The following is a 27916-nucleotide window of genomic DNA, read 5'->3' on the forward strand; positions in this document are numbered from 1 at the left end:
TGTGTGTGTGTCTGTGTGTGTGTGTGTGTGCATGCATATGTGTGTGGTGTGTGTGTGTGTGTGTGTGTGTGTGTGTAGATCAAGAGAGTTTCAGGGGGCTGGAGAAGTTAAGGGCACTGGCTGCTCATCCACAGGTCCTGAGTTCAATTCCTAGCAACCACATGGTGGCTCACAGCCATCTACAGTGAGATCTGATGCCCTCTGCTGGCCTGCAGGTGTACATGCACGCAGAGCACTGTATACATAATAATAAACAACTCTTTAAGAAAAGAGGGAGAGAGTTTCAGAAGCCTTTCTCTATCGACCTATGACTAGTCTTCGAGAGAGACTGCACAGATTTTGGGTTTGGTGGAAGCCCCAGTGACCTCACCCCCCCATTTCTCTGTCCCCTGGAGCTGGGGTGCAGACACCATCGATGCGCAGCTTGCCATGTGGAGAGGCGCTTGAACTGTAGACTCAGGGTTACACAGCAAGCGCTTTCAGTTGCTGAGATGGACTACCTGCTCCAGCCCTGGCCTGTCAGACAGGGCCTCATGGCGCCAGAGTGGCGTTAACTTCCACAGAGCTAAGGATGACCTGGAATTTCTGATCCCACTGCTCTGCCTCTGTAGTGTGCGATTATAGGCCTGTGCCACACGCCTGGTTAATGGAGTGGCAGGTATCGAACCCAGGGCTTACGTATGCCAGGCATCTAACTCAGCTAGGCCCCAGGCTGCTGCTGTCACTGCCTTAACCCGTTTTCTAGAAGAGTCACCAAGCAGGGGCTTGACTGTGACTGTGGCAGGGAGTAAATCCCGGTGCTGTCCGGTCAGTCATCTTGCCGTGAGGTTTGTGTGTATGCATGCTCTGTGTGTCTGTGTGCATGCGCGCGCGCGCGTGCGTGTGTGTGTGTGTGTGTAGAGCACACATGTGCCTTGTCAGGGAATGACTTTAGGGAGTCAGTTCTCTTCCACAGTGGGTCCCAGGAATTAAACTGAAGCTTTTGTAGCAAGTACTTTACTTGCTGGCCAATCTGTCAGCCCAGGTCTCTCCTCATTATCATATGCTTTGCATATGATTTGAATATGGCCTGGAGAGAGAGAGAGAGAGAGAGAGAGAGAGAGAGAGAGAGAGAGAGAGCGAGCGCGTGCTCAGTAGTTAAGAGCACTGGCTGCTCTTCCAAAGGACCTAACTTTGACTCCCAGTGTCCACACGGTAGCTCACAACCATCTGCTCCAGGACACAATGCCCTCTCTGGTACCAGGCGCACACACTAACGGTGCACATACATATGTGCAAGCAAAACACACAAAAAAATTTAAACATGAATTGAAAAAACCCCAATACATTTAATAGAACATATCTTGATTTCCATAACCTAACAGTGAGTCAGCGTCTCAGCCTTTCCTTCCCGAACCCTCACCTTCCCAGGCTGTCCCTACCAGGTGTGGTGGCACCTGCCTGTAGTCACAGAATGTAGAAGGCAGAGGCAGGAAGACTGCTGCAGACTCAAGGCCAGCCTGCTCTGCATAGTGAGTTGCAGGCTCTGTTTCAAAGAACCACAAGGCCACACCTCTTCTTTTTAAGTCCTGTAAATTCCTGCTTAAGGTCATCAAGGTCGATCCGTCTGGACAACCTGATGCCAATTTTCTTTGGTTCTTGCCATGGTCTAGATGACAGACTGCACACTGTGTCCTGCCCCCACTGAGGACAGTGGGGATGGTGACGCAAGCCTCCCATCCCACGACTGGCAAGCTCAGGCAGGAAGGAGCTCAAGGTCGTCCTGGGCTACACAGTCCTGGGCTACACAGCAAGACTGAGGCCGGGTGGGCTACGTGAGGCCCAGTGTCAGGGGTGGGGGCGCTTCAAGATGGCTCAGTGAGCAGAGGCACCTGCTGCCAACCCTGCCGACCAGGGTTCAAACCCCAGAAGCCACACAGTGGAGGAGAGGACGATTCCACAGAGCTGTTCTCTGACCTCACATCCAAGCCATGACACATGTGTGCCGACACATGTGCGCCGACACAATTCACATGCACAATGAATGTGACACATGTGCACCAACACAGTTCACATGCACAATAGATATGACACACGCACCAACACAGTTCACATGCACAGTGAATATGACACATGTGCACCAACACAGTTCACATGCACAATAGATATGACACACGCACCAACACAGTTCACATGTACAATAATGACACATGTGCACCAACGCAGTTCACATGCACAACGAGTGTGACACATGTGCACCAACACAGTTCACATGCACAATAGATATGACACACGCACCAACACAGTTCACATGTACAATAATGACACATGTGCACCAACGCAGTTCACATGCACAGCGAGTATGACACATGTGCACCAACACAGTCCACATGCACAATAATGACACATGTGCACCAACGCAGTTCACATGCACAGCGAGTATGACACATGTGCACCAACACAGTTCACATGTACAATAATGACACATGTGCACCAACGCAGTTCACATGCACAGTGAGTATGACACATGTGCACCAACGCAGTTCACATGCACAGCGAGTATGACACACACGCACCAACACAGTCCACATGCACAATCAATGTGACACCTGTGCACCAACAGTTCACATGCACAGCGAGTATGACACATGTGCACCAACGCAGTTCACATGCACAGCGAGTATGACACATGTGCACCAACGCAGTCCACATGCACAGCGAGTATGACACACGCACCAACACAGTCCACATGCACAATCAATGTGACACCTGTGCACCAACAGTTCACATGCACAGCGAGTATGACACCTGTGCACCAACAGTTCACATGCACAGCGAGTATGACACATGTGCACCAACGCAGTCCACATGCACAGCGAGTATGACACATGTGCACCAACGCAGTCCACATGCACAGCGAGTATGACACACGCACCAACACAGTTCACATGTACAATAATGACACATGTGCACCAACACAGTTCACATGCACAATAATGACACATGTGCACCAACGCAGTTCACATGCACAGCGAGTATGACACATGTGCACCAACGCAGTTCACATGCACAATAATGACACATGTGCACCAACGCAGTTCACATGCACAGCGAGTATGACACACGCACCAACACATACTAACACGCACAGTGGGTAAAGAATCCTTTTTTTAAAGGTGAAGACGGAGAACTGAGAATGGGGGTGCACACCTGTAGGGCGGCACACTGGGCATTTGGACGCTGCCGGGTCTACACAGTGAGTTCCAGAGCTCTATGCCAGCCAGTGCTATGAGGCAAGTTTGTCATAAAAAACTAAAACATAAAACAAACAAAAAGCTAATCTTTCAGAGAAGCCCACACCTGTGTTCTGGGGTGTCCTTAACTGTCTGAGTGCCCCTGTTTCTTTAAACCGCATGCTTAAGCAAGTGTCTTATAAGGCTGGGCTCCACGGTGTGGGTGTTTAATCCCGGCACCCTGGAGGAGAGGTCGGCAGATCCCTGTGAGTTCCAGGCCTTCCCGATCTATACAGCAAGCTCCAGAACACCAAACTACATAGAGAGAGACACCCTGCCTCCCCAAAACAAAATGAGATAAAAAGCCAAACCAAACCAAACAGAAAAAGGCCCGACCAGACCCTCACTTGCCTGGGTGTCACTCACAGCCGCAGGCGCACATGGCTCTTCTGGGCCCAGGCTGCCAGCGCCTTCCTTTTCTCTGGCCTCAGGCGTCCTCAACGGCTTCTCTGGGTCAGGATTGGAAGCTTCCAAGGGGGCTTTGGGGCGGCTTGGTGAACCCTCTGCAGAGGTTGGAGGGCTGCAGGGCCCACTGCCTGAGGCCAGCCGGGGGCTCGGAGGGGCTTTGGGTGGCGGAGGCCTGCTAGGCGGTGCTGACAGCCTCTGGGTAGAGGCTTCTTTCTTGGTCTGCTCTGCTCCTTCACTGGAGGTGCGGGTGCGGAGGACCACTTCTGGGGGCGACGGCTCTGTCTGACCTCGGCCCAGGGATGGAGCTGGGGAGCACAGGGCAGCTTCCTCCTGGGATGTGACCTCAGCTGCAGTAGAGGGTGGGGCCAGTGTGGGGCCATTGCAGGCTGGTCCTGGTTCTTCCTCATCTGAAGAGCTTGTTTCAGACTGCTCTTCTTCCTCCACCTCCTCATCTTTTAAGGACTCTCTGCTCCCACAGCTGTCCTCTCCTGCCGCGTCAGAGGTCAGCTCTTCCCCAGTTGCTGAGAAAGACTCACTCTCACTGGTCACAGACAGAGCTGAGGGGCTGGTAGGTGAGGCCACAGGGCTGGTAGGTGAGGTCACAGGGCTGGTAGGTGAGGCCACGGGGCTGGAGGCTGTGGAGGCTCGAACTGGGGCAGAGATGACTAGGGAGCGCCTGCTGCCGCTGGGGAAGGAAGGACACTTGGGTCAGGACGGTCACATGCTGGGTGCCAGCTGCCACCCAAATGGCCACAATAACTGTCGTCCATGCAGAAGAGAGCAGTTTACAGCCGTATTAGAGAGCGGGCACAGCTGTCAGGTGAGCACGTTAAAAGTGGAGTTAGAAGCACCAAAAATTTCATCTGCACCACAAGTATGTATGTAAGGAAAGAGACTGGATCAGGAAGCCCGAGGTGGGGGTGGGAGGAGGCACAGTGACACTTGGTTCCCACCCTGGGGGGCGGGGGTTGTTTGAGCGATGTAGTCAGTGAGAGCTTAGAAAGCTTAACGCTAGAAAAGAGCTGAAATCCCTGTGGCACCCTGGGGCATCAGAGCAGTTGACAGTAAGTTTGGGGACAAGGGACAGAGAACTTTGGCTTTCAGTGCTGGAGGAAAGAAAAACGGAGCTTTTGTAACAAAAGAAAATGTGCCTCTAAAGGAGTCTTCGTTGCTAAAGAAACTCTTGGCATAGTCACAGGGAGAAACGTATGCGTTTATCACAATAGCAAAAAACTGGAAAGTCACACAAATGGCTGTTAGCAGGACAGGTGAGACACCATGATCACGCGCACAGCGGCACCAGTGACAACTGGGAGAGCAAAGCCAGTGACATGAACAGGGTAAATAGCTCAAAGAACACGAAGGACACAAGAGGTTATGCTGAGGTCTTGGCCCCAAGAGCGCAGTGCGGAGGACTGCTGCAAGACCACTCTGGGCAACGTGTGAGAGCCCCATTTCAAAACCACGGAAAAATACAGGTGGTATAAATCCATTTATGTAAAGTTCTAAAATACAGGGCTGGCGCGACGGCCCTGAGGCTAAAGGCTCTTGCTGACAAACCACCTGAAGACCCGGGCTGGTCTCGGGCCTCACAGGGTAGAAAGAGAGGACTAATTTCCATAAGTTGTCCTTTGACCTCCACGTGTACCTCTATATTCTCTCCCCTATCAGCGCCCCCCCTCCCGCCACCCCATCTCTCTCTCACACACACCAGGTAAATGCAATACAAAATTTAAAACACAAAAAATATGTAAAATAACAAAAATCTCGTGCTTGAGAATCATTGTGTGAACTAAAAGTAAGACAAGCAGAGAAAGAGAGAGCAGTGAGGAGCGGGCAGGGCACGGTGGTGGCCTCTGTGGGGTGGGAGCAGTGAGGGGCGGGCAGGGGACGGTGGTGGCCTCTGTGGGGTGGGAGCAGTGAGTGGCGGGCAGGGGACGGTGGTGGCCTCTGTGGGGTGGGAGCAGTGAGGAGCGCTCCTCACGGGGGCACGGGATACCCCAGCCATGTTTATTGTAATCCTTCTCTTTCCACCCCTTTACCCCATGACAGGGTCTCTCTCTGAAATCTTCTGTGCATTGCTGTGTGGCCTGGCTTAGGCTCCCAGTGCCAGAGTGTCCGCTGGGCCTGATTACCACAGCTGGTCTCCTGAGCGTGCTGCTGGGTACAAGATTACACAGGGCCAAGAGCAGGAGACAAGGCCTTGAGGGTGCAGATGCTCGTGCGCCCACAGGCACAAGGGCAGCGGTCTGGGTGGCTCACCTTGACAGGCCTTTCACCACAAAGACCTTGTGGGAATGCTGCTTCTCCAGCTTGGTCATCACTTCGTAGAGACTGTGGTTCAGCTGTAGCCAGGAAGAAGGAAGAGAGCGAGGCTGGCGAATGAGAGCCAAGGCCACTCCCTCCCTGTCAGCCTTCCCAGTCAAAACCTCCTGGTCCTACCATGACTGAACCAGCCCCCCAACTCCCCTGCCCCCTCTAGCTCCACCCAACTCCCTTCCTCCATGACTCACTGTGCCCTGAGGGCAGCTTTCTCAAGGCAGGGTCTTTCTCAGGGCAGGTTTGACTTGAGGGCTTCCCTTTTCTCAGGTGACCCAGGATATGAAAACTAATGTTAATATTAGCCAAGCAAACCCTAAGTTAGCAGTGAACTGTGGGGAGGGGTCTATGGCTGCCATGAATACCACATGGAACCAGCAGAGAATCCTGTAATGTCACAACAGAAAAGCCCTGCTCTGTGGTACCTGTCCCGACCTCTGCCCTCTGTCTGCTCCCTGCCATAGGCCCAACCTTATTCATGCTGGAGCGTGAGTGTAGATGCCTCAGCTCAGGCAGTTAGGGGACATGGAGAGGAACCTCTGCTAGTGCACATACATGTGCATTTTAACAGCATGCAGCACCATCAGGCAAGGGCTGTCATTTGATAAAAGCCAAACTGTTCCCACCCTGAGCATCTAAAGACACCATGTAAATGAGGGCCTATGCTGGATTTCCTAGAGAGGCCCGAGGAGTCGCAACTGGGCTGCTCTCACCTTGCTCATCTCCCTGTAGAACACATCTCTCAAGTTGGAAATGTTTTGGAAGACAGTCACGTAACAGCCAATACGACTACGAGGAAACAGACAAGCACAGGTTAGAGCGGCTGGGAGCCGAGCGGCCTCTGCTGAGCACCAGAGAGGCACCGGCCTCCTGGACGGCCGTGCTCTAGAATCTGACTCAGGACAGCCGGGCCAGGGGTGCAGAAAGGTGAGGGCACCGAAGTTTACCCTGACTCTAGTTTCAAAGAGTTACCTGACAGGGTGCGGTGGCACAAGCCAGAACTTGGGAGGCCGAGGCAGGCGGAGCTCCATGAGTTTAAAACCAGCCAGAACTATACAGAGACACCCTGGGTTGTTTTTTGTTTTTGTTTTTGGCATTTGAGGTGTTAATGTAGAAGCTGCTTTGCAGACTTTAAAAAAGAGCTATAAAAATATTATATTATAATTTATTATAAATATAAAATATTCTAAGTATTACAACCAGCAGTCATCCTTTCTCTCTCAGTCATACATGACTTCTGTGTGCATGTATGTCTCAACAGAATTCTCCAATAAGTGAATTGGGAAAGTTTATATCTATGGCAGGGAAAGATGGTACAGAGGTTCCTCCATCTTGCTTCTTGCTGAGGCCATTTCAGGTTTAACTAGATGGAGAATAACCCAACTCTAGTCTAGGACCAGAGGTCAGGATGCCCTAGCCTATCTCAGCCTGTATGTGTGAGTCCCTGCAGCTAACTGCTTCTCTTGGCTTCTGTTAAACTGTTTGCTTCTACAAACCCCCATCCTCAGCACCTGCTCAACAGGATTCCAGATGTGGTTTCTGCCTTTAAAACCCCATACTCTGGACTCCCGGTTCCATAAATGCTTGGGTGTGGTCCAAGCAAGCTGGAATAAAGGCTTTCAATTGGCTAGAAACTACCTCTGAGTGGTCATTTCTGGTTGGCTACCCATAACACATTGAAAAAAACTGTGTGTCCACTGTTCAAATTTGGAGACACATAAGTACAGTCAATTAAAAAACTGTATCATAACAGCTTAGCATCCTGGTTCTTGGGAGATCCAAGATCTAAACGGGAGGATCAAAAGTTTAAGGCCAGCCTGGGCTACATAGCTAGCCTCTGACTCAAAGAAAGGGCGTAAGCAATATCAGACTCCTACTGCAACCCCACGAGAGCATGCTTGGTGCAATGAAGAGAAGACAGGAGAGACGATTCAGTCCACTGTTAAATCTAAACACGCTTTGTCCACCGTGAGGCGCTGGCACCTTAGTGCAGATCACCCTCCCACGGGCTATGAAACCTGGATGCTTACACACCCTGCTGGTTTAAAACAATATGCACTTGTATAACGAAGCACATCCCTGCCTTGTGATGACAATGCACTTTACCAGGCAAGATCTCTCCTACCCAACAAACACCTTGTCCTCAAACCCAGAAAAGCTGGTGGGGCAAGGATGGTTATCTGTGTCACAAGTGTAGAGAGACGAGGATGCTTGCCTTATCACAGGCAAACTAGCGCAGGGCTGGGCCCACAGCCCACGGACCAGGCTCTCTCCACGAGCTGCTGCACCTGGGCCGTCAGGTGGCTTGCACTCTGCTGGCCCCGACTTGAACGTCAGTCATTACCTGTTATAGAGGACAGGCAGCTCCTCTAGAAGTTCCTGGTTCAGATCTTCAAACACAGCCTGGGCCTTGCTGAAGTCGTCTTCTGCCTAGATGATGAACAAGGGACTGGAGGCTGCTCCCTCACCCCCACCCCGCGCCGGCTGCCTCTCCTCTCTCTGCCCAGCCCCATGTCCTCCTCAGCTGCAGACTGACAGCCCTTATAGTACCAGGGAAAGAAAACACATTGCAGGAATCCAGTACCCTGCACTCACCTTGGCCCAGCTATGGGCCACCATCAGGGGCAGGGAGAGCAGGGGTGGGGAGAGCAGGGGAGGGGAGGGCAGAGGCAGGGAAGGCCGGGGTGGGGAGGCCGGGGTGGGGAGGGCAGGGGTGGGGAGAGCAGGGGTGGGGTGGGGGGGCAGGGGTGGGGAGGGCAGAGGCAGGGAGGGCCAGGGTGGGGAGAGCAGGGGTGGGGTGGGGGGGCAGGGGTGGGGTGTGGGGGTCAGGGGTGGGGAAGGCAGAGGCAGGGAGGGCCAGGGTGGGGAGGGCAGGGGCGGGGTGGGGGGGCAGGGGTGGGGTGTGGGGGGCAGGGGCGGGGAAGGCAGGGTTCCTGTGTTTTTACCTTGGCAGTCTTGGCCTCATCTTTCTTCTTCGCACTCTGCACGGCCTCCAGGTGGTGTCGGGCGCTATCATAGTCTACCAGTTTCCGGCCCCGCTTGGCGATTCTCTCCTGGCCCGGGGTGATGAGAAAGGATGAAGATGTGACTCACTTTCCAGCTGCCAGGATGTGTAAGAGGACCAAGCAAGGAAACCAGGTTCTCGGTGCCACCACTGACTTAAGCTGTGGTGCCCCAGGGTCCCTCGTGACCGCAGGGAAACAGGGTTCTCAGGCAGAGAAACCTCATTAGGATTCACATTCCTACAAAACAAACTGTTACCCACTAAACTCAAAGTCAGGACCCTGGGCCTCAGTCCTCTATCTGCCGCACACTAGCCTTGTGGCCTGGAGAGGAGGGGACGCCTCCTTTTGAGCCTCACACAGCATTAAAGACCAGATGCTGAGCACAACGCACTCTAAGAGCTCCAAGCACAGAAAACGTAAGTTGTTACAAGCAGGGAGAGTTTGGTTCATCACAGCCGCTGTGCTGGGGAGAGCAAATCTCCCACCACCCGTCTCGCCTGTCAGAACATGAAGACATCTTCCTGACGGTCTCCTACAGCTTCCTCAGCCCTGTTTCAGTTGCGTGGAGTGGCTCCGCCATGAGGGCCTCCGCCATGAGGACCTGGGTTTAGTTCCCAGCACCCGCATCAGGGGCCACAGCCACCTCTAACTCCGGTTCTGTGACATCTGGGATATCTGACCGCTGCATGTACATGCACACACTCAGACACAGACACAGACACACACAAATAAAATAAGTGAATCCTTAAAAGGGAGGAGGAGGAGCACGTCTGTGATCCCAGCACTCAGGGAGGCAGAGGCAGGCGGATCTCTGTGAGTTTGAGGCCAGCCTGGCTACTGTGTTGGCTAATTTGAGGTCAACTTGATACAATCTGGGGTCACCTCAAAGGAGGAACTACAAATAAGGAAACGCCCCCAGCAGATCTGGCTGTAGAGCATTTTCTCAATTAGTGACTGATGGAGGACCTAATCAGCTGTGGGTGGGGCCATGCCCGAGCCAGTGGGCCTGGCTTCTACAAGAAGGCAGGCTGAGCAAGCCATGATGAGAGCTAGCCAGTGAGCAGCAGCCTCCGTGGCCTCTGCCTCAGCTCCTGCCTCCAGGTTCCTGCCCTGTGAGTTCCTGTCCTGACTTCTTTGCATGATGAACAGCGATTTGGAAGTGTGAGCTGGGTAAACTCTTTCCTCCCCAGGTTGCTTTGGTCACTGTGTTTCACCACAGCAACAGTGACCCTGACTAAGATAGCTACACAGCAAGACCCTACCTTCAAAAAAAGCAAACACCAGAAATGTAGTTCAACTTCTGCTTGGACACAGAACAGAAAACTACCTCTCAGAGTAGAGTTCTCATCTTATGTTGGGAAGCTTGAGTACGTCACTGACGTACGTTTGGAAGCTTCTGTTAGCTTCCTCTGTATCTGCGTTAGCACCACCTGACAGCCTAGGTCACCTCACTGAGACAATGTGGTAGACAAGAGAGCTGACTCCCAAAAGCTATCCTCTGACCTACCTACACTGTTGCTCTGTGGTGTGCGCGCGCGCACACACACACACACACATGAACAGAATAAAATAAACCTTAAAGTAAAAAAGGGATGGATGCCTTGACCTGGTTGGATCTGGTTCACCATCAACAGAGTTCAGGGCGTAATTCACTGAAATTTAAGTGTGAACACATCGCTCATCACCTGTCACCGACTGTCACATAACTCTCTCCAGACTTCACATCTAACCGTGGGCTCAGATGCTTCTTACAATTTCAACCCCATGTGCTTCTAACTAGCATGGACTGTACTGTATTTGTAATCAGAGTGGACTGTACTGTGCTTTTTCTGTTTTTTCTTTTCTTTCTTTCTTTTTTTTTCTTTTTTTCTTTTTGATTTTTTCAAGACTGGGTCTCTATGAGTAGCCTTGGCTGTCCTAGACTCTCTTTGTAGACCAGGCTGGCCTCGAAATCACAGAGATCCGCCTGCCTCGGCCTCCCAAGTGCTGGGATTAAAGGCGTGCGCCATCAATGCCCAGCTTGTACTGTGCTTCTAACTAGTGTGCACTGTCCACTGTGCTTCTAACTAGTGTGCACTGTCCACTGTGCTTCTAACTAGTCTGTCTCCCCCCACTTCCCCCACAGACCAAGTTACCTTAATCTCACTGAACTGGGCCACATAGTTTTCCATGGTCCTCAGAGCCTGGTCGGCCAGTTTCTCTTCGTAGTCTTCCCAAAGGAGGTCATTGTTCTGTGGGACCCAGGCAGAGGGTGGTGAGAGGCCGCTCAACAACCCTCCACAGAGAGTGTGTCCCCTGCGCTGGAGTTAGCAGATCATGTCAGATTCTCAAGACGGGAGATGGGCTCTGCTCCAGGAAACTGCACGTGGGGGTGCACAAAGCATGTGAGCGAGGGAACAGGTAGCCACCCCATCTTCCAAGGAGGTGTGTCTGTGCTCTCACGGGAGGGAAGAGGGTACTCAGTTGCAATTGCTTCCTATTGCTTAGCGCCTGCGGCTCCGAGCGGAGCGTGAGCTGGCCTGTCTCCCTGTGTTCCAGGACAGAGCAGCTCAGCAGAGGGGAGGTGGGGGCGCAGCCTAGGCGCTGTCAGGCCCGAGCTGCCCTTACCCCCACGATGGCCTTCAGCTCCTCGTGCCCATCCCAGTCGCTGCTGTAGACCTCCCGCAGGGTCTCTGACATTCTCTTTGAGCTCTCATGCATCACTGCAAGGAGAGAACCCAGTCACCACCAGGGGCTTCAGAAGCTGACGACATCATCACAAGGCACCGATGACATCATCACACAGGCAACAAGGCAGAGCAGAAGGATGGGGTCTTGCTAAGAGAAGCTGAGATAGGAAGTCACGCTGAGGCCCACAGAGTTCAAGGGTTAAGAGCAAACTGAGCAGTGAGAGGCCTGGGTCTGGCTGCTCTGGCTGCCTCAGCCTGCCTAGTCCCTGTGTGAGTGTCCCTGCGGCCTTCCAGGCTGAACACACACCTTTGACTGCGCTCAGGAAGTTCTTCAGATCCTTGTACAGCTTGTAGCCTTCTGCCTGGAAAGGAAAAGCCGCCTCAGTAACCAACGGACGCCATCTGAGGGCAGCCCCGCAGCAGCTTCCCGTGACCAGGGCTGCCCTCCTTCTGCCAACAGGCTGCAGGCTGTCTCTTGGGCACACTCCATCCCTCTGCACAGGAGCCTGGAATGAGGCCGTCGTGGCCTTCGCTGCCACCTGCACACCAGGCCCCTGTCTTCTCTAGACCTTCACACAGACATTTCCTGCCTCCCCCGCAGTCTTTTGTCACATGCTCCTTCCGTACCCCTGCCCCCGCAGTCTTCCCATCTGCCCCCCCCCCACCGTCGCCTGCTCCTGCTCCAGGGGGTCTGCAGTGGATCTGCTTTCCAGGACAATCAACCCATCGGCCACGTCTCTTGTCCATCACTGTTTCTACCTTTGCTCCTGTGTCTGACTCTCTCCCTCTCCCCACTTCTCTCCTGGTGTCTCATCTCTCTCTTTTCATTTTTTAAGACAGGGTTTCTCTGTGTAGTCTTGACTATCCTGGACTCACTCTGTAGACCAGGCTGGCCTCGAACTCACAGCGATCTGCCTGCCTCTGGGATTAAAGGCGTGTGACACCACACCTGGCTTCTGTTCCTTCCTTCCTTCCTTTCTTTCTTTAAGATTTATGTACTTATTATCATGTTTACAGTGTTCTGCCTGCATGTACACCTGCAGGCCAGAAGAGGGCACCAGATCTCATTATAGATGGTTGTGAGCCACCATGTGTTTGCTGGGAATTGAACCCTGGACCTCTGGAAGAGCAGCCAGTGCTCTTAACCACTGAGCCATTTCTCTAGCCCCTCTGTGTCTTTCTTGAAAAGGGGAGGCAAAGAAGGAAGTCAGAGTCAGATCTAACCTGACGAATGATCTGCAGTTCTGACGTCTGTTTCTAGCCTCTGCTTTGTGGCTGCCTTGAACCTGCAACAATGCTCCTGCCTCAGCTTCCTAAGTGGTGGATATTCTCTTCCTCTTCTCTTTTAGAGACTCCGCTTTAGTTTAGTAGTCTGTCTGGGGCCGGTTGTGGTGGCGCATGCCTTTAATCCCAACACTCGGGAAGCAGAGGCAGGTGGATCTCTGTGAATTCAAGGCCAGCTTTGTCTACAAAGCGAGTCTAAGACTCTCAAGGCTACACAGAGAAACCCTGACCCCTCCTCTCTCCCCATGTCTGCAAACTTGAGTGCAGGTGCCCAAAGAGGCCAGAGGAGCTGGGTCTACCTAGAGCTAGTTACAGGAGGCAGTGAGCCAACAACTGTGGGTGCTAGGAATTGAACTCAGGTCCTCTGGAAGGGTGGTACACACTCTTAACCACTGAACCATCTCTCCAGCCCTTTTCTCTGCTTCTCAAGTGGCTCCAGGAAACAGAGACTCCTGTTACAGGCTGCCTTCTGTATCTGTGCAGGAGATCTTTAAAATCAATTTTATGTGTAGTAGTGTTCAGCTTGCCTGTATGTATGTGTAACTGTCTGTCCAAAGATGCCAGAAGATGGTGTTGGATCCTGTTACTGACGTGAGAGATGGTTGTGAGAGGCCACTGCAAGTGCAGCAAGAAGCAACTGCTGAGCCACCACTCCAGTCCCAGGAAGTTTTACAAAAATTATGTGTGTGTGTGAGTGTGTATGAGCTGTGTGTGTGAGTGTGGGCACACATGTGCCATGTCACACATGTGGGGATCAGAGAATACTTCCTGGGAGTTGGTTCTCTCCTTCCGCTTTGTTGAGGCGAGGTTTCTTAGTATTTTGGCCCCACTGTATACTCATGCTAGCTTCCAGCTGATTCTCCTGTGTCCACCCCTCCACCCCCCACTCTACCCTGAGTGCTCGGATAGAGGTGTGAGCCACTACACCCAGATTTGCTTTTCTAACCATGGGTTCTGAGAACTGACCTCTGGGTGTCCAGCCTGCCTAGCCGCGCCCAGTCAGCCATTTTGCCAGCCTAGGGTTTCTCCACACCAATTTGAGGACAAAACCTCACACTCCTGTCCCAAAGCTGCCTTCCTTAGGTCCCAACTGGTCCTCCTGGCGCTGTTTACAGCCCCTCCCCCACTCTCTTCTCTTCTGTGTGGGTGAACTCTAGGATCAGGGTGGAGAGGAAGTGAAAGGTCAGCTGTTGACATTTTGGGAGCCTGGCTTCAGGAGTGTGGAGAGGACTAAGGTGTGGCCCAATTGGAAGGTGTGCTGCAGGCCAGTTCACGGGTCAGAACAGACCAGCTTAGGAACAGAGGATTTGAAACCTGAAAGGCGCTATGTAGTATACCTGGAAATACTTGCTTATTACTAGAAAGACTGCTGAACCTTAAAGTTAAAAGATAAAGGAAGAAGCCAGGCGTGGTGGTGCATGCCTTTAATCCCAGAACTCGGGAGGCAGAGGCAGGTGGATCACTATGAGTTCCAGGCCAGCCTAGTCTACAGAGTGAGTCTGGGACAGCCAGGGTATTACACAGAGCGACTCTGTCTCAAACCCTCCTCACTCGCCCCCCCCCCCAAACAAGATAAAGGAAGAAAAAAAAAAAAAAGAAACCATCTAATAACCATGTGCATAGGAGGTCAGAGGTCGACTGCAGAAGCTGGTTCCCCTGCCATGTGGGTTCTGGAGCTTGAACTCACATCACTGAGCTTGGCAGCAAGCCCCTTCCCCACACAGCCATCTTGCCAGCCCAATATCCAAGACTTTAAGGACTTTGAAAGAGTCTTTCACGTTATATAAATTAGTAAGAGGGCTGGAGAGAGAGCTCAATATTTAAGAGCAGTTGCTGGTCTTGCAGAGGACCAGAGTTCAATTCCCAGCACGCCCACCCGTAACTGCAACTCCAGAAATCTAACATTTGCCCTGGGCACCTGCACATGCTTGTGCATGCTCACAGACATGCATACATGGAAGTAAACGTGAGATCATTTTAAAAGTAATGAAGATTGGGCTGGAGAGATGGCTCAAAGGTTAAGAGTACTGGCTGCTCTTCCAGAGGTTCTGAGTTCAATTCCTAGCAACCACAGGGTGGCTCACAACCATCTATATGTGATCTGCCGTCTTCTGGCCTGCAGGGGTACATGCAAATGGAGCACTGTATACATAAAAATAAATAAAATCTTTTAAAAAATAAATGAGAAAGGAAGCTTTAAAAATTAATGAGGACTTAATATTCTTTCTTAAAAGAAAATGGTATGGACTTAACTTTCCACTGCATCTTGAAAACTGGCACAAAACCATGAATAGTGAGAACTGTTACACTGGGCCAAGGAGACGCTCAGGTTGTAGGCTAAGCGCATGCATTGCTCTTGCAGAGGACCTGAGTCCAGCCCACAGCTTATGAGCTTCAGCTCCAGGGCATCGGACACCCAGGCTGGACACAGAGCCCGGGTGCTCACCTGGAGCAGCACTCACTCTTCACACGAGCATCTCTCCAGCCCCATGTGCCCCATGTGCCTCCTGTATACCTTGTTCTTTTGAGATAAAGTGTGGGGGCCGACATGGAAACAGTGATGGTGGCGGAGGTGGACTGGGTACCACTTCATTTCTCAGACCTGTCCAACCTCCCCTGAGATCCTAGGCTAGTTCACCCCAGACCTTCTTTCCAGGCAGACAAGACTCCCACAGTCAGGCTTTCACTCGTCTGGCCGGCTGTCTCGGGTCTATGCTCAACTCGCAAGTTACTCCACTGTCTGGCTCCAGTCCCTCCATTTCCACCTCTGCATCTGCCGCTTTCATCACTCCTCCCCTCAGAAGCTCTGCCATAAAGAGTGAGCTCTTCCCTCCCCATCCACAAACAGCCCCACCCTCAGCTAATGAACCGCCTCTGTGGAAGTCCATATGCACAACTGAGGCCCAGAGGAGGTCCCAGTCGGGACACGGAGGGTGGAGGAGGTCCCAGTCAGGGTCACAGAGGGTGGAGGAGGTCCCAGTCGGGGACACAAAGGGTGGAGGAGGTCCAGTTGGGGACATGGAGGTTGGAGGAGGTCCAGTCGGGGACACAAGAGGGTGGAGGAAGTCTAGTCGGGGACATGGAGGGTGGAGGAGGTCTAGTCGGGGCCTTCCAGACTCAGCAGAGAACAACAGAAGATGCACAGCCAACCCTGAGCAAGCGCTGACAGGACCACAGGAGCTTCACGAGGAAAACACCTCATCTCGTGAAGAGAGGACATAGCAAGGCAAGGAGTGTGTCACAGAAACAAGACTTAGAGATGGCATGTGGAGTGCCTGCCTAGTGTGCAGGAAGCCCGCGGCATGAGCCCAGCACCATGCTCACGTGGTGGTACACACATGTGATCCCAGGGTCTGGGAGCTTAAAGCCATAGATCAGACAGCCAAGGCTACCCTCAGCTATACAGTGTGTTCAAGGCCAGCAGGGCTATCCTCAGCTATACAGTGTGTTCAAGGCCAGCATGGGCTTCATGAGATACTGTCTCTAAAACAAAACTATGGAGACCACTCAGGAAGCCCGGAGAGTGGCATGGCCTTAAACCAAGCTGGGCAGCTCAGTGACAGCTGGTAGGGAGTTGAAAGAATAGGGGAGGGATGAAAATGATCCAAACACATCACATATGTGTGGGAGACTGTCAAAGATCCAAACACATTACATATATGTGGGAGACTGTCAAAGATCCAAACACATAACATATGTGTGGGAGACTGTCACAGATCCAAACGCATTACATATGTGTGGGAGACTGTCAAAGATCCAAACACATTACATATGTGTGGGAGACTGTCACAGATCCAAACACATTACATATGTGTGGGAGACTGTCAAAGATCCAAACGCATTACATATGTGTGGGAGACTGTCACAGATCCAAACGCATTACATATGTGTGGGAGACTGTCAAAGATCCAAACGCATTACATATGTGTGGGAGACTGTCAAAGATCCAAACGCATTACATATGTGTGGGAGACTGTCAAAGATCCAAACGCATTACATATGTGTGGGAGACTGTCAAAGATCCAAACGCATTACATATGTGTGGGAGACTGTCACAGATCCAAACACATTACATATGTGTGGGAGACTGTCACAGATCCAAACGCATTACATATGTGTGGGAGACTGTCACAGATCCAAACGCATTACATATGTGTGGGAGACTGTCAAAGATCCAAACACATTACATATGTGTGGGAGACTGTCAAAGATCCAAACGCATTACATATGTGTGGGAGACTGTCAAAGATCCAAACGCATTACATATGTGTGGGAGACTGTCACAGATCCAAACACATTACATATGTGTGGGAGACTGTCAAAGATCCAAACGCATTACATATGTGTGGGAGACTGTCAAAGATCCAAACGCATTACATATGGGTAGAAATTGTCAAAGAATACACTTTAAATGTTGAGAAATAAGGAGCCGACTCCTCTGCCAGTGATGACTCAGGCTGTTCACGTCACATGTGAAAGGGGTCAGGCAGACGTGATGTGACTCCTGATGGCAGAATTTAATGACGCCTATGAATATTATTACCACCAAACAAAAAAGAAATCCAAAATCTTACCAAGCCTCTACATCTGTACATCTACAGAAAATACAGACGCCAGAACACATTCAACAGTCAGCAAAAAGCTGGGTGTGGTGGCGCACGCCTTTAGTCCCAGCATCTAGGAGGCACAGGCAGGGGATCTCTGAGTTCCAGGCCAGCCTGGTCTACAAAGAGAGTTCCAGGACATCCAGGACTACGGAAAGAAACTTAGTCTCAAAAACCAAAATGAGACAAAAACAACAACAAAGCCGAGGCCAAAGGGAGACTGGAGGGGGCTGTGGACGAGCTAAGTAAGGGGGACTGGAGAAACAGCCCAGCCGTTAAGAGCACTGGGTGCTCTCCAGAGAACCCAGCCTGGGGTACAGTAAGTACCAGGCCACCAGGGTCAAATAAGTAAGAATTTATCCCAGTCCAACCCCGAGAAGAAACAACGCTAAGATGATCTTTTTAGAAACTCCACACTTAATTGTAATGAGTATGATTAGGTCTTTCACACACAGGTATCACAATTGTAGGATATGAAACAAGACTGAATATAGCTTACAGATCACTATTGTTTTACCAATCATTTTCTTTTTTCTCTATTTTATGTGTGTGTGTGTGTGTGTGTGTGTGTCTGTGTGTGTGTGTGTACATGTGGGCAGGGCAGAGCCTAGGAAAACATGGAGGTCAAAGGGCAACTTACGGGCATTACTTTTCTGCCTCCACCCTGTGGTCTCCGGGGCTGAATCCGGGTTGTTAGGGTAGACACAGTGCCTGTTGAACCATCTCTCCAGCTTTAGTTTTGTTTGTTTTTGTTTTTTTGTATCTTGGGCTGGTCTTGAACTTGTGACCTTCCTGTTTCACCCTCCCCGGGCTTGGATTATAAGCATGAGTGACCACTGTTTCCCCTTTTTTTCCTGGATGTACTTTATGGCTTGTAGTTGTGAGCAGCTCTGCATGGAAGCAGATGGGGTAGGGGCCGCAAGATGGCCGCCAGTGCCTGGAATGGGCTCGTAGCCTTGTGCTTCTGGCCTGTGACATTAGACCTGATGCTTGGCAGTGCTGGACTACGCTGCAATGAGATGCTGGGTTACATACCTAACATGTATACTGTAAAGGACCTCAGCAGCCTCTGTGCCGAGGTAACACTGGCCACCTGGCCTACCACCAGGATCTCCCTAACCTAACACTACAGTACAGAGAGAAGAGCAGCCGGTGTGCACTAAGGGTGGTGAGCACTGAGGGTGGTGAGCACTGAGGGTGGCGAGCACCGAGGGTGGCGAGCACCGAGGGTGGCGTGCACCGAGGGTGGCGTGCCCTGAGGGTGGCGGGCACTGAGGGTGGCGTGCCCTGAGGGTGGCGTGCCCTGAGGGTGGCGGGCCCTGAGGGTGGCGGGCACTGAGGGTGGCGGGCACTGAGGGTGGCGTGCCCTGAGGGTGGCGTGCACTGAGGGTGGCGGGCACTGAGGGTGGTGTGCACTGGGCAGGGCAACAGCAGCATAGAGGCTGAGTGAACACTTTTGCTTCTCTGAGAAAAAGACAAGCAGCAGCTGAAAACATGGCGCCTGGTCCAGAATCCTCCGCCCTTCATTCCGCCCCCTGGACCCTCAGGACTACCTGTTGTTGGTAGAAGTTGCTGGCACTTTGTTCAAACCGCTCATCTTTGGTTTCTACAGTTTTCCCCAGTTTCTGCAGAACCTAGGATAAAAGACAGAAAGGTGCGTGATTACAGCTAAGTCTCTGATCTGCTGATCTTGCGTGGGATTAAAGGTCCAGGCTCCCATCAGCTCAGCAGAGTCAGAAAGGCAACACAGCGCGAGCTTCTTCTCACACTGGGCTCCTGAGGGGTAGGTAGGTGCTGGTGGCTCTGGCTGTATGCTCTCATCCACAGCCTCTCCTCCCCTCTCTCCCTTCCCCCTCCCTACAGCTCCCTCTCTGGAATCTCACTATTTGAAGAATGTGTTTTTTTCTGTTTGGTTTGGTGCTAGGTTGAACCCAGAACCTTCTACAGCCTAGACACACACTCTCCCACTGAACTGCGCTTCCGGCCTTTTTTTTTTTTTTTTTTTTTTTGTTTTTGCGTCTCCAGTCTTAAATGGATTTTTGGTTTGTTTGCTTTTGTTTTCTCTGTGTAGCCTTGGCTGTCCTGGAACTCACTTTGTAGACCAGGCTGGCCCTGAACTCAGAGACCCACCTGCCTCTGCCTCCCTGATGATGGGATTAAAGGTGTGCACCATCATCCAGCTTTTCTTTTAATTTTAGATTTTTTTTATTATTATGCATACAATGTTCTGCCTGCATGTACACCTGCAGGCCAGAAGAGGGCATCAGATCACATCATAGATGGTTGTGAGCCACCACATGGTTGGTGGGTATTGAACCCAGGACCTCTGAAAGAGCAGTCAGTGTTCTTAACCGCTGAGCCATCTCTCCAGCCCACCACCCAGCTCTTAAAGTGATTTTTAAGGGGGAATAGAAGGCACTGGACTAAAACATGATTCCTGAGAAAATGTGCATGGCTTTAAGGTAAAGCTGGAGCCGTGAAGACTGGTTTTTACGAAGATTCCCCTTCCACCCATGGCCACAGGCTCCTCTCCGTAGTGACATGAGCAAGGCCTCCTGTCATGAGGGCCTCGTGGGAAGCCTTGAGGGACTCTGATGCACTGTGCTCCAGGCCCAGGTGAAGCGAGTGGGACCCATGTCCACTTTCCATCAGCTAATAAACCAGAGTGGGAGCCATGACCAGGGTCAGCGCTGATGCCAAGCCCAGGGAAGACCCAGTCTTTGCTTCAGAGGGGCCTCACACCTGGGGAAGTGAGAAAGGAGTTGGGGGGCTGGTGGAAAGCGTGGTGGGTAAAGGCACTTGCCGTCAAGCCTGAGGACGGTCTGAGCTGGATCCTGGAGCCCACACGGTGAAGGAGGGAACTGACTCCCAAAAGTTGTCCTCTGCCCTCGCATGTGTGATGCAGCACGCGCGCGCGCGTGCACACACACACACACGCGCGCGCGCGCACACACACACACACACACACACACACATCGTTAGCTAGATAGACCAAACCTTCTACTGAAGAGCCCATCTTGGAAGAAGGCACCGTCAATTCCCTAGGCCCAAGGTAGGGTCTTCTGCCTCTCCCTCCTCACATTGCCCCTCCTCTCCCTCCTCATCCCTCCTCTCCCTCTTCACCTCACCCCTCCTCCCCCTCCTCCCCTTATCCGTCTTCCCCCTCCTCACCCCTCCTCTCCTCCTCACCCCATCTCTCCTCTCCCTCCTCCCCCTCCTCACCCCACCCCTCCGAAACCACCCTATCCTTTGGTTTCATTCTCACAGCCTCAGGCTGGGCACTTACTGTTTCTCCCCAAGCCTGCTGCCTTAGTTGCTCTAACAGTTCTCCGCTCACCGGCCCCTTTTCTTGGCCACCCATGGTGTGTTCTCTGCAAGAGTTCCCCTTAGGTCACTCTAAGCAGGCAGGCCCTACGGACTCGGCCCTTCCTCAGGGTTCAGCTTGCCATACTCCTCTATAGCTTTATTTTGTTTTGTTTCGGACATTCCCACTATTTTTAAAAAATATTTATTTATTATTATGCATACAGTGCTGAAAAGGGCATCAGATCACATTATAGATGGTTGTGAGCCACCATGTGGTTGCTGGGAATTGAACTCAGGACCTTTGGAAGAGCAATCAGTGCTCTTAACCGCTGAGCCACCTCTCCAGCCCCAGCATTCCCACTATTAACTGTAACAGACTTCATTCCCTTTCTGGAACATCCTAGTGACTTCTCTACTTTGTCTGCTGTGCAAGTATAAAACAAGAGTAAGTGAATGAATGAATGAATGAATGAATGACACCAGCTCACACGCCATACTCTTCCCACACTAATCTCTGTCTACGGCCCCGCTCACTCCTAAGTGCTTGCCACTTTGGCACGTGCACACTTTCCCACTTTTATCTTACTCTGGACTCAGCTGTCTCTGTTTCCTTCTAAACTTCCATCCCTTTCATCATAGCTCAGAATCTAGCAAGAGGCCACTTAGTCACTCTAATAGGAAGGTGGAACTTCTGGGTTGGTGCAGGGGCGGGGCCTGGGGGCGGGGTTGGTGCAGGGGCGGGGCCTGGGGGCGGGGTTGGTGCAGGGGGGGGGGCCTGGGGGCGGGGTTTTGCTGGGCTGGGACAGTATAAAGAGAGCGAAGAGCGGCGTCCTGACCAATAAGCCAGTGAGCAAATTAGGGCCTCAGCCGCTTCAGTGTGTCTTGGGGGAGTGGAATCTCCTTATGAAAGAATATGAGTCACACACTAGTGTGCCTGGGCCTGTAGGGTACGTGAGTATGTGCGTGTGTGTGTGTGTGTGTGTGTGTGTGTGTGTGTGTGTGTGTGTGTGTGTATGGTGCGTGTGAGTGTGGAGGCTCTGTGTGGACAGCATCTGCAGTCGCCTGGAGAGAGGAATGGGTCCGTGTCTGAAGCTCTCTGTGGTGATTAAGATCAAGGCTTTTGTATCGACACAGTAACTCACACCTTGACCTTCCTGCTGACTGGCTCTAAGATATTTCTGCCTAGGGCTACACAGTGAAAGGTATTTCTGTCTTAAAGCCACTGAGGGATTAAAAGAGACTGTTTGTAAACTGCTTTCTCTAGCTGCCTGCTAACTGTGTCTAGTGTTTTTATCTTCTTGAGACAGGGTTTCACTACGTGGCTCTGGCTGTCCCAGAACTCACTATGTAGAGCAGGCTGGCCTTGAACTCACAGAGATCCACCTGCCTCTGCCTCCAGAGTGCTGGGATTACAGGCGTGTGTCACCACGCCCGCCTTAAACTGCGTCTAGTTTTGCTTCCTGCTTATAAATGGCAGGTGCTTCTTCCTTCAGCAGGTCTGTCCCCGTTGGTCCCTAAGTCCCCCTTACTCCCTACCACTCCCTAGGCCTGTGGTCCCCCATCCTCCCCGACTCCACCCTCCCCCCACCCAACAACACAGATCTTCCCCAGAAAGTTGCAAAGCCACCTTGTTTGTGGTACTAAGAACGCTTCTTACTTCCCTTTTGCTACCCCTCCCTTCCGGTGCCCTTAATGTTTCTTAGGTGAGGGTGGAAAGACAAAACTGAGTTTTGAGTCAACACAGAGGACAAAGGCCAAGGCTGTGGGGCATCACCGGCTGTGTGGGCTCTGCCTAGAACGGCCCTGCTTAGCTTACAAGACCCAGTGAAGATGTGGCTCAGGGCGGTGCAGCCATAGCCCACCACCAACCATTTCCTAACTGGGAGGGTCAAAGAGATAACCTGGGAATATTTATCATCTCTCTGGGCCCAAAAATGTCTTGCTGCCATAGCAACCGGTGTCCCTGTAGGTTCGGAAACCATCCTGCAGCTGTTCTCAGACCCCGGAAGGAATAGGTGGGCACATGTGCAACAGATGCTGCTGAAAGGAGAAATGTGTACGTGTGTCTGCTTGAGTGTTTGAGACATAGCCCAGGCTAGCCTCAAAGTTACAGTGGTCCTCCAGTGTCAGTTTATGGAGAACTGGGATTTCAGGTCTGTGCTACACGAAATTCTACATTTTGGTCAACTCTTAACGAACGCTCACAATACTAATCCCTAAAGTCCTGTCCTGAGAATTCTTCCCTAATTAGCCTGGCCTGGCTGCTGATAAGCTACACTTCAGATACTTGGAGAACAAAAGCAAGTGCATGCAACAAGATGGTGACACTTCCTGAACGTGGGTGGACATGCTCCAGGGTTGACCAATTTACCCTTTTAACTATTCTACAGAGTAGAGTGGGAGTGATACACCTTTAAAAACTCCCCCTGCTCCCCCTGACAGCCCCGCACACTCCTGCAGGCCCACTCGCTGGAGGCTCCCCCTGACAGCTGCAGGTGGTTTTTCCACCACTCTTGCTCCCGCTGAATTTCTCACTTTGCGCTGAATTTCTCACTTTGCGGCCTAAAGTGACCTACAGGCTCAGGCCACGCCCTCGGTAACCTTCCTCAGCTGGAAGCGCTCTCACACTTACTGGAGGAACTGCTGACCGTCCACAGTTCCCATTTCAAACTCAGCCAGGAATAGAAAATCTCCCAGGCGCCCTCCGCCCTGAGTTCCCACAGATGTGCGTATCTTAGGCAAACAGCAGCTCTCCACTTCCGGCAGACAAGAGCTCCTCTTATTCATCTCCAGGTCCCTCTGGGTCCCGCTCGGCCCCGGAACAAAAGAATCTATTGCAAATATTTGACAAATTAAACTCTTGGGCATATAAGATGAATGAACGTTAACAGGGAAGAGAGCAACGTAGGGCTGTTTTTCTAAAATGCCCTTGCTCAGGGGAGAACTGAGCAGTCTGCCACAGAGAGACCACAGCTAGGGAAACAGTTGATTGAATGTGAGGATGTATCATTCTGTAAAAACGCGGCTCACGCTGCACTCGCTGGGAACCGGAAGACAGAAGCAGGAGGACGTTTTAGTCCTATTGTGTTTAACTGGCAGCAGTCCTCTTCCCCTTCAGAGGCCGATGAGCCGAGGTAAAGGGTTTCCTCTGCAGCTAGCGCCTTCACAGAGAGAGGAGCTCTGCAGGGACACGGACACACACACATATACACACACAGAGCTCCTTCACAGGGGGCTCTGCAGGGACACACACACACACACATACAGCTCCTTCACAGAGGGGCTCTGCAGGGACACGAGGACACACACACACACACACACACACAGAGCTCCTTCACAGAGGAGCTCTGCAGGGACACGGACACACACACACACACACACACACACACAGAGCTCCTTCACAGAGGAGCTCTGCAGGGACACAGACACACACACACACAGCTCCTTCACAGAGAGGCTCTGCAAGGACACACACACACACACACACACACACACACACACACACACACACACACACTCCTGCACAGATGCTAGAATGTGATAAGAGGAGAAAGGTTGAGGCGGGGAGGACACTGGCCATCACACTCAGCAGCAAGGGCCTTTAGTGTCTGAGCCGCTCACCAGCCCATAAGCTCTTCTTTGCTGGAACTCGCTCTTTATCTGGCTCTCGGTAACTTCCCAAGACTCAAGGCCTCCAGCTCTCCTATCCACCCAGCGCCTGCCTGGGCAGCCCTGAACACGCTAAGTCCAGGCCAGCGCCTGCCTGGGCAGCCCTGAACGCGCTAAATCCAAGGCCAGTGTCTGCCTGGGCAGCCCTGAACGCGCTAAGTCCAGGCCAGCGCCTGCCTGGGCAGCCCTGAATGCGCTAAGTCCCCGGCTCAGGGGTGGCCTACCCTGCTTCAGCACTAATGTAAAAATACCTCGGGGCGGCTTTGAGTATGGAGCCTCTCTCCCTCCATTGTTCGTTGTTCGGGGTCCAGGAGAGGGAGAGCAACAAGCTACCTGTGTGACCGGTTCTGCCCCAGGGAGTACTTGACTCTCAAGTTCACAGTCCCCTCCCGCTTTCAACCTGGTTTAGTAGACAGAAGTTTCGTATAAAATATCAACCTTCTCATTTTATAGATGAGAGACCTGAAGCTAAGAACAGAGAAAGATTTCGGAGCCCCAGTTTAAAAGAGACAAAGAGCTCTAAGCCCAAGGGCATCCTGTTGACAACAGGTCAGAGGAAGACAGGCAAAAAAAGCAACTGATATAGCTGGGCTTTAATTTACATTTTTCCCCTCTTTTGTGGTACCCAGGATTCGTAGGGCACTAGGTAAGTGCCCTAACACCGAGCCTACCCTTAATCGACCAAGTTTGGGTTGTTGTACCATATGGTTCTTCAACCACAGTGTAGCTTCCTCTAGGTGAGCTCCCCGTGCCCCTGCTTATAGCTAGACCTTCCCACAAGCACCACGCTCAGACCTATCAGCCGTCTACTTGGAATCTACCAGATGTCTAGCTAGCTTCCAGAGAGGCAAAGTTACGGTAAGTGAAGTAACGAAGGCCAGCCTTTTTATTTTCCTCCTGCCTTTCACATGGCCCCAAAAGACAGGTGGCTGTAGCATCCCTCTCTTCCACTGTGGCTGGTTAACACCAAGAACTGCGTCTAGGTCCCATCGGCTCTCCTTGGCAGCCCCAGGTGGGAGGGCAGCTTGCTCTCTGTCTCGTCCAGTGGCCACTGCGCCAACCTCGGAAGGTAACACACACCCTGCCATTGTTAAGTGTGTTATTTATTCACCTGCTCCCAAGTCCAGGAGCACCTTTCTTTTAGCTTACGCTGCCTGCTGTTTCTGCTGGAGTGTTGGCAGATGGCGGCTCAGCAGAGACGCCCTGAGCGGATAAAAAAAAAAACAAACCAAAAACCAAAGTGCCTTCAGAAGGTGCCGCCCGTTCGGTTTGCCCACGAGAAGCTCAGGTTCAAGCCCTGGCGGCAAGAGCTGTGACGGTGCATGCCTGCAGCCCAGAGATGGGGCGGGGTGGGCTGGGGTCACAGAGAACAGAAGTTCAAGACCATAGTGAGGTTGGGGGGGGGGTACAAGAAACTCCGTTTCAAAAAAAAAAGCAAGAGTGCTGAGAACGGCGGCTCACACCTATGATCCCAGCAGGACGATGACCATCTTGAATTCAAGACCAACCCAGGCTACAAGGGAAGACCCTATCTCGAAAACCAATAAATGATACGAACAGCGCCCCATCACCTCTTTCTTTCCTCCCCCCCCCCCCCCCAGTTTTTCGAGACAGGGTCTTTCTATGTTGGGTAGTGGAAGTCACTGTGTGGACCAGGCTGACCTTAAACTCACAGAGATCAGCCTGCCTCTGCCTCCCAGAGGCCGGATTAAAGGTCTGTGGCACCACGCCCAGCTGCCTGCATAATCTGGATCGATTGGCAAATTGGCAGTTTAAGGAAGGGTAAACAGCGGCCTTCAATCTCCATCAAGGCAGGAGAAAAGGTCTGAGAAGCAGGGGCTGGCTTCCGTGCACATCAGCTCCCCCTCACCCCACGACAGATTCTCGGAGCTCAGGCTTGAAGTCAGTATATAGCCTACGACGACATGAGCTCCCCCCAGTTCAAACAACACCCAGGTGTGGGGACCTGTGTAGATTATTCTAGTCCTCAGTGGATTCCCACGGCCACTGTCACTCACTTCGGGGGGACGAGTACCCGCCAATTAGTTCATCACCTGTGAGCCGCCGCCACCCCTGCTTTACTGCTAGGACAAAAATCTGCGGCAGAGTTGACCGCCACCAATCCTGTCGCCTTTTCTGGGTCAGGCTGGGAGCTGCAGAAGGCTCCTGGGAAACAGCTGTCTCCTCAGCGGCTCCTTCTCTCACACATCGGCCCCTGCCCGTGGACACCCACTCCCCGCTCGGGTCTGGGGCAGCAGGACCCTTCCAGCTCGGCCCAGGCCCGGGTTCCCTGGTGAGGCCAGGATGCCTACCTTCTCCTGGGCCCTGCTGAACTTCTTCTGCATCTGCTTGGCGAAGAGGCCCGCGGCCCCGCTGGCCTTGCCCTCTGCCATCCTGCCGGCTGCCGGGGCGCTGCCCAGCCCTGTGGTTTCTAGAAGCCCCTGACAGGAAGTGCGGCCTCCCAGCATGCCTTGCGTCAGGCCCAGAGGGCGGGCCTTCACACCCGGCCTCTCTCCTGCCGGGGGTTGGTGGGCATGGATCACCTCAACGCCACCTTGCGAGGACCTACTGGGACCCCATCGCTGTCCGGCTCCCCCGGAGGACCACTGGGGCCCCATCACTATCCGGCATCCCCGGGAGGACTGCTAGGGCCCCATTACTGTCCGGCGTCCCCGGGAGGATCACTGGAGCCCCATCACTGTCCGGCATCCCTGGGAGGATCACTGGGGCCCCATCACTGTCCAGCTCCCTGGGAGGACCACTGGGGCCCCATCGCTGTCCGGCTCCCCGGGAGGACCACTGGGACCCCATCACTGTCCGGCATCCCTGGGAGGGCCACTGGGGCCCCATCGCTGTCCAGGCCCCCGGGAGGACCACTGGGACTCCATCACTGTCCAGCTCCCCGGGAGGACCACTGAGACGACCACTGGGACCCCATCACTGTCCAGCTCCCTGGGAGGACCACTGGGCCCCCACTATAGTGGAGTTCAAGTACTTCTCTGGGCAACAGGCTGGGGTCCTTGGAGGCACCTGGAAATGGGAGGGCAGCTAGGCTGTTCTGAAGAAATTGGCTGAGAAGGCATTGTTCAGGGTGGACTTTGGTGCACACACGTGCTTAAGATCAGCTTGGAGGCTGGGCGTGGTAGCGCAGGTCTTTAACCCCAGCACTCAGGAGGCAGAGGCAGGTGGATCTCTGTGATTTTGAGGCCAGCCTGGTCTACAAAGTGAGTTCAGTACAGCCAAGACTGTCTCGAAAAACCAAAAAAGAAAAGAAAGAAAACAAAACGAGAAGAAGAAGAAGAATCAGCTTGGAAATGCTAGTCCAGTAGGGAGAGAAAATGGCTCCATTGAACAGGGTCTTTGAACATGAGCTATGACTC

The 27916-nt window shown here is 52.5% G+C and overlaps 1 protein-coding gene across 1 annotated transcript; it reads right to left on the bottom strand.

The window, feature by feature from the left end:
* Positions 1-3440: 3440 nt before the first annotated feature.
* Positions 3441-27013, bottom strand: Bin2 (bridging integrator 2). The gene is made up of 10 exons (XM_051160364.1): positions 26849-27013; positions 19115-19195; positions 11981-12035; positions 11612-11706; positions 11140-11235; positions 8945-9052; positions 8344-8429; positions 6713-6788; positions 5943-6025; positions 3441-4365 (listed from the first exon to the last, which is right to left on the bottom strand). The coding sequence occupies exons 1-10, from the start codon at positions 27002-27004 to the stop codon at positions 3528-3530; spliced, it is 1674 nt and encodes a 557-aa protein (XP_051016321.1). The 5' UTR covers positions 27005-27013; the 3' UTR covers positions 3441-3527.
* Between the last annotated feature and the right edge of the window lie 903 nt (positions 27014-27916).

This window comes from Acomys russatus, chromosome 17 (genome assembly GCF_903995435.1).
Source record: "Acomys russatus chromosome 17, mAcoRus1.1, whole genome shotgun sequence".
Classification (NCBI taxonomy): Eukaryota; Metazoa; Chordata; class Mammalia; order Rodentia; family Muridae; genus Acomys; species Acomys russatus.

Excerpts from the sequence above, each read along its gene's own strand:
- Bin2 (XM_051160364.1), bottom strand. The coding sequence starts at position 27,004 with ATGCTGGGAGGCCGCACTTCCTGTCAGGGGCTTCTAGAAACCACAGGG. Across the intron at positions 11,707-11,980 it reads CTTCCTGAGCGCAGTCAAAG|TGATGCATGAGAGCTCAAAG; the intron begins GTGTGTGTTCAG and ends CTCTCCTTGCAG. Across the intron at positions 6,026-6,712 it reads TCTACAGGGAGATGAGCAAG|CTGAACCACAGTCTCTACGA; the intron begins GTGAGAGCAGCC and ends TCCTGGCTACAG.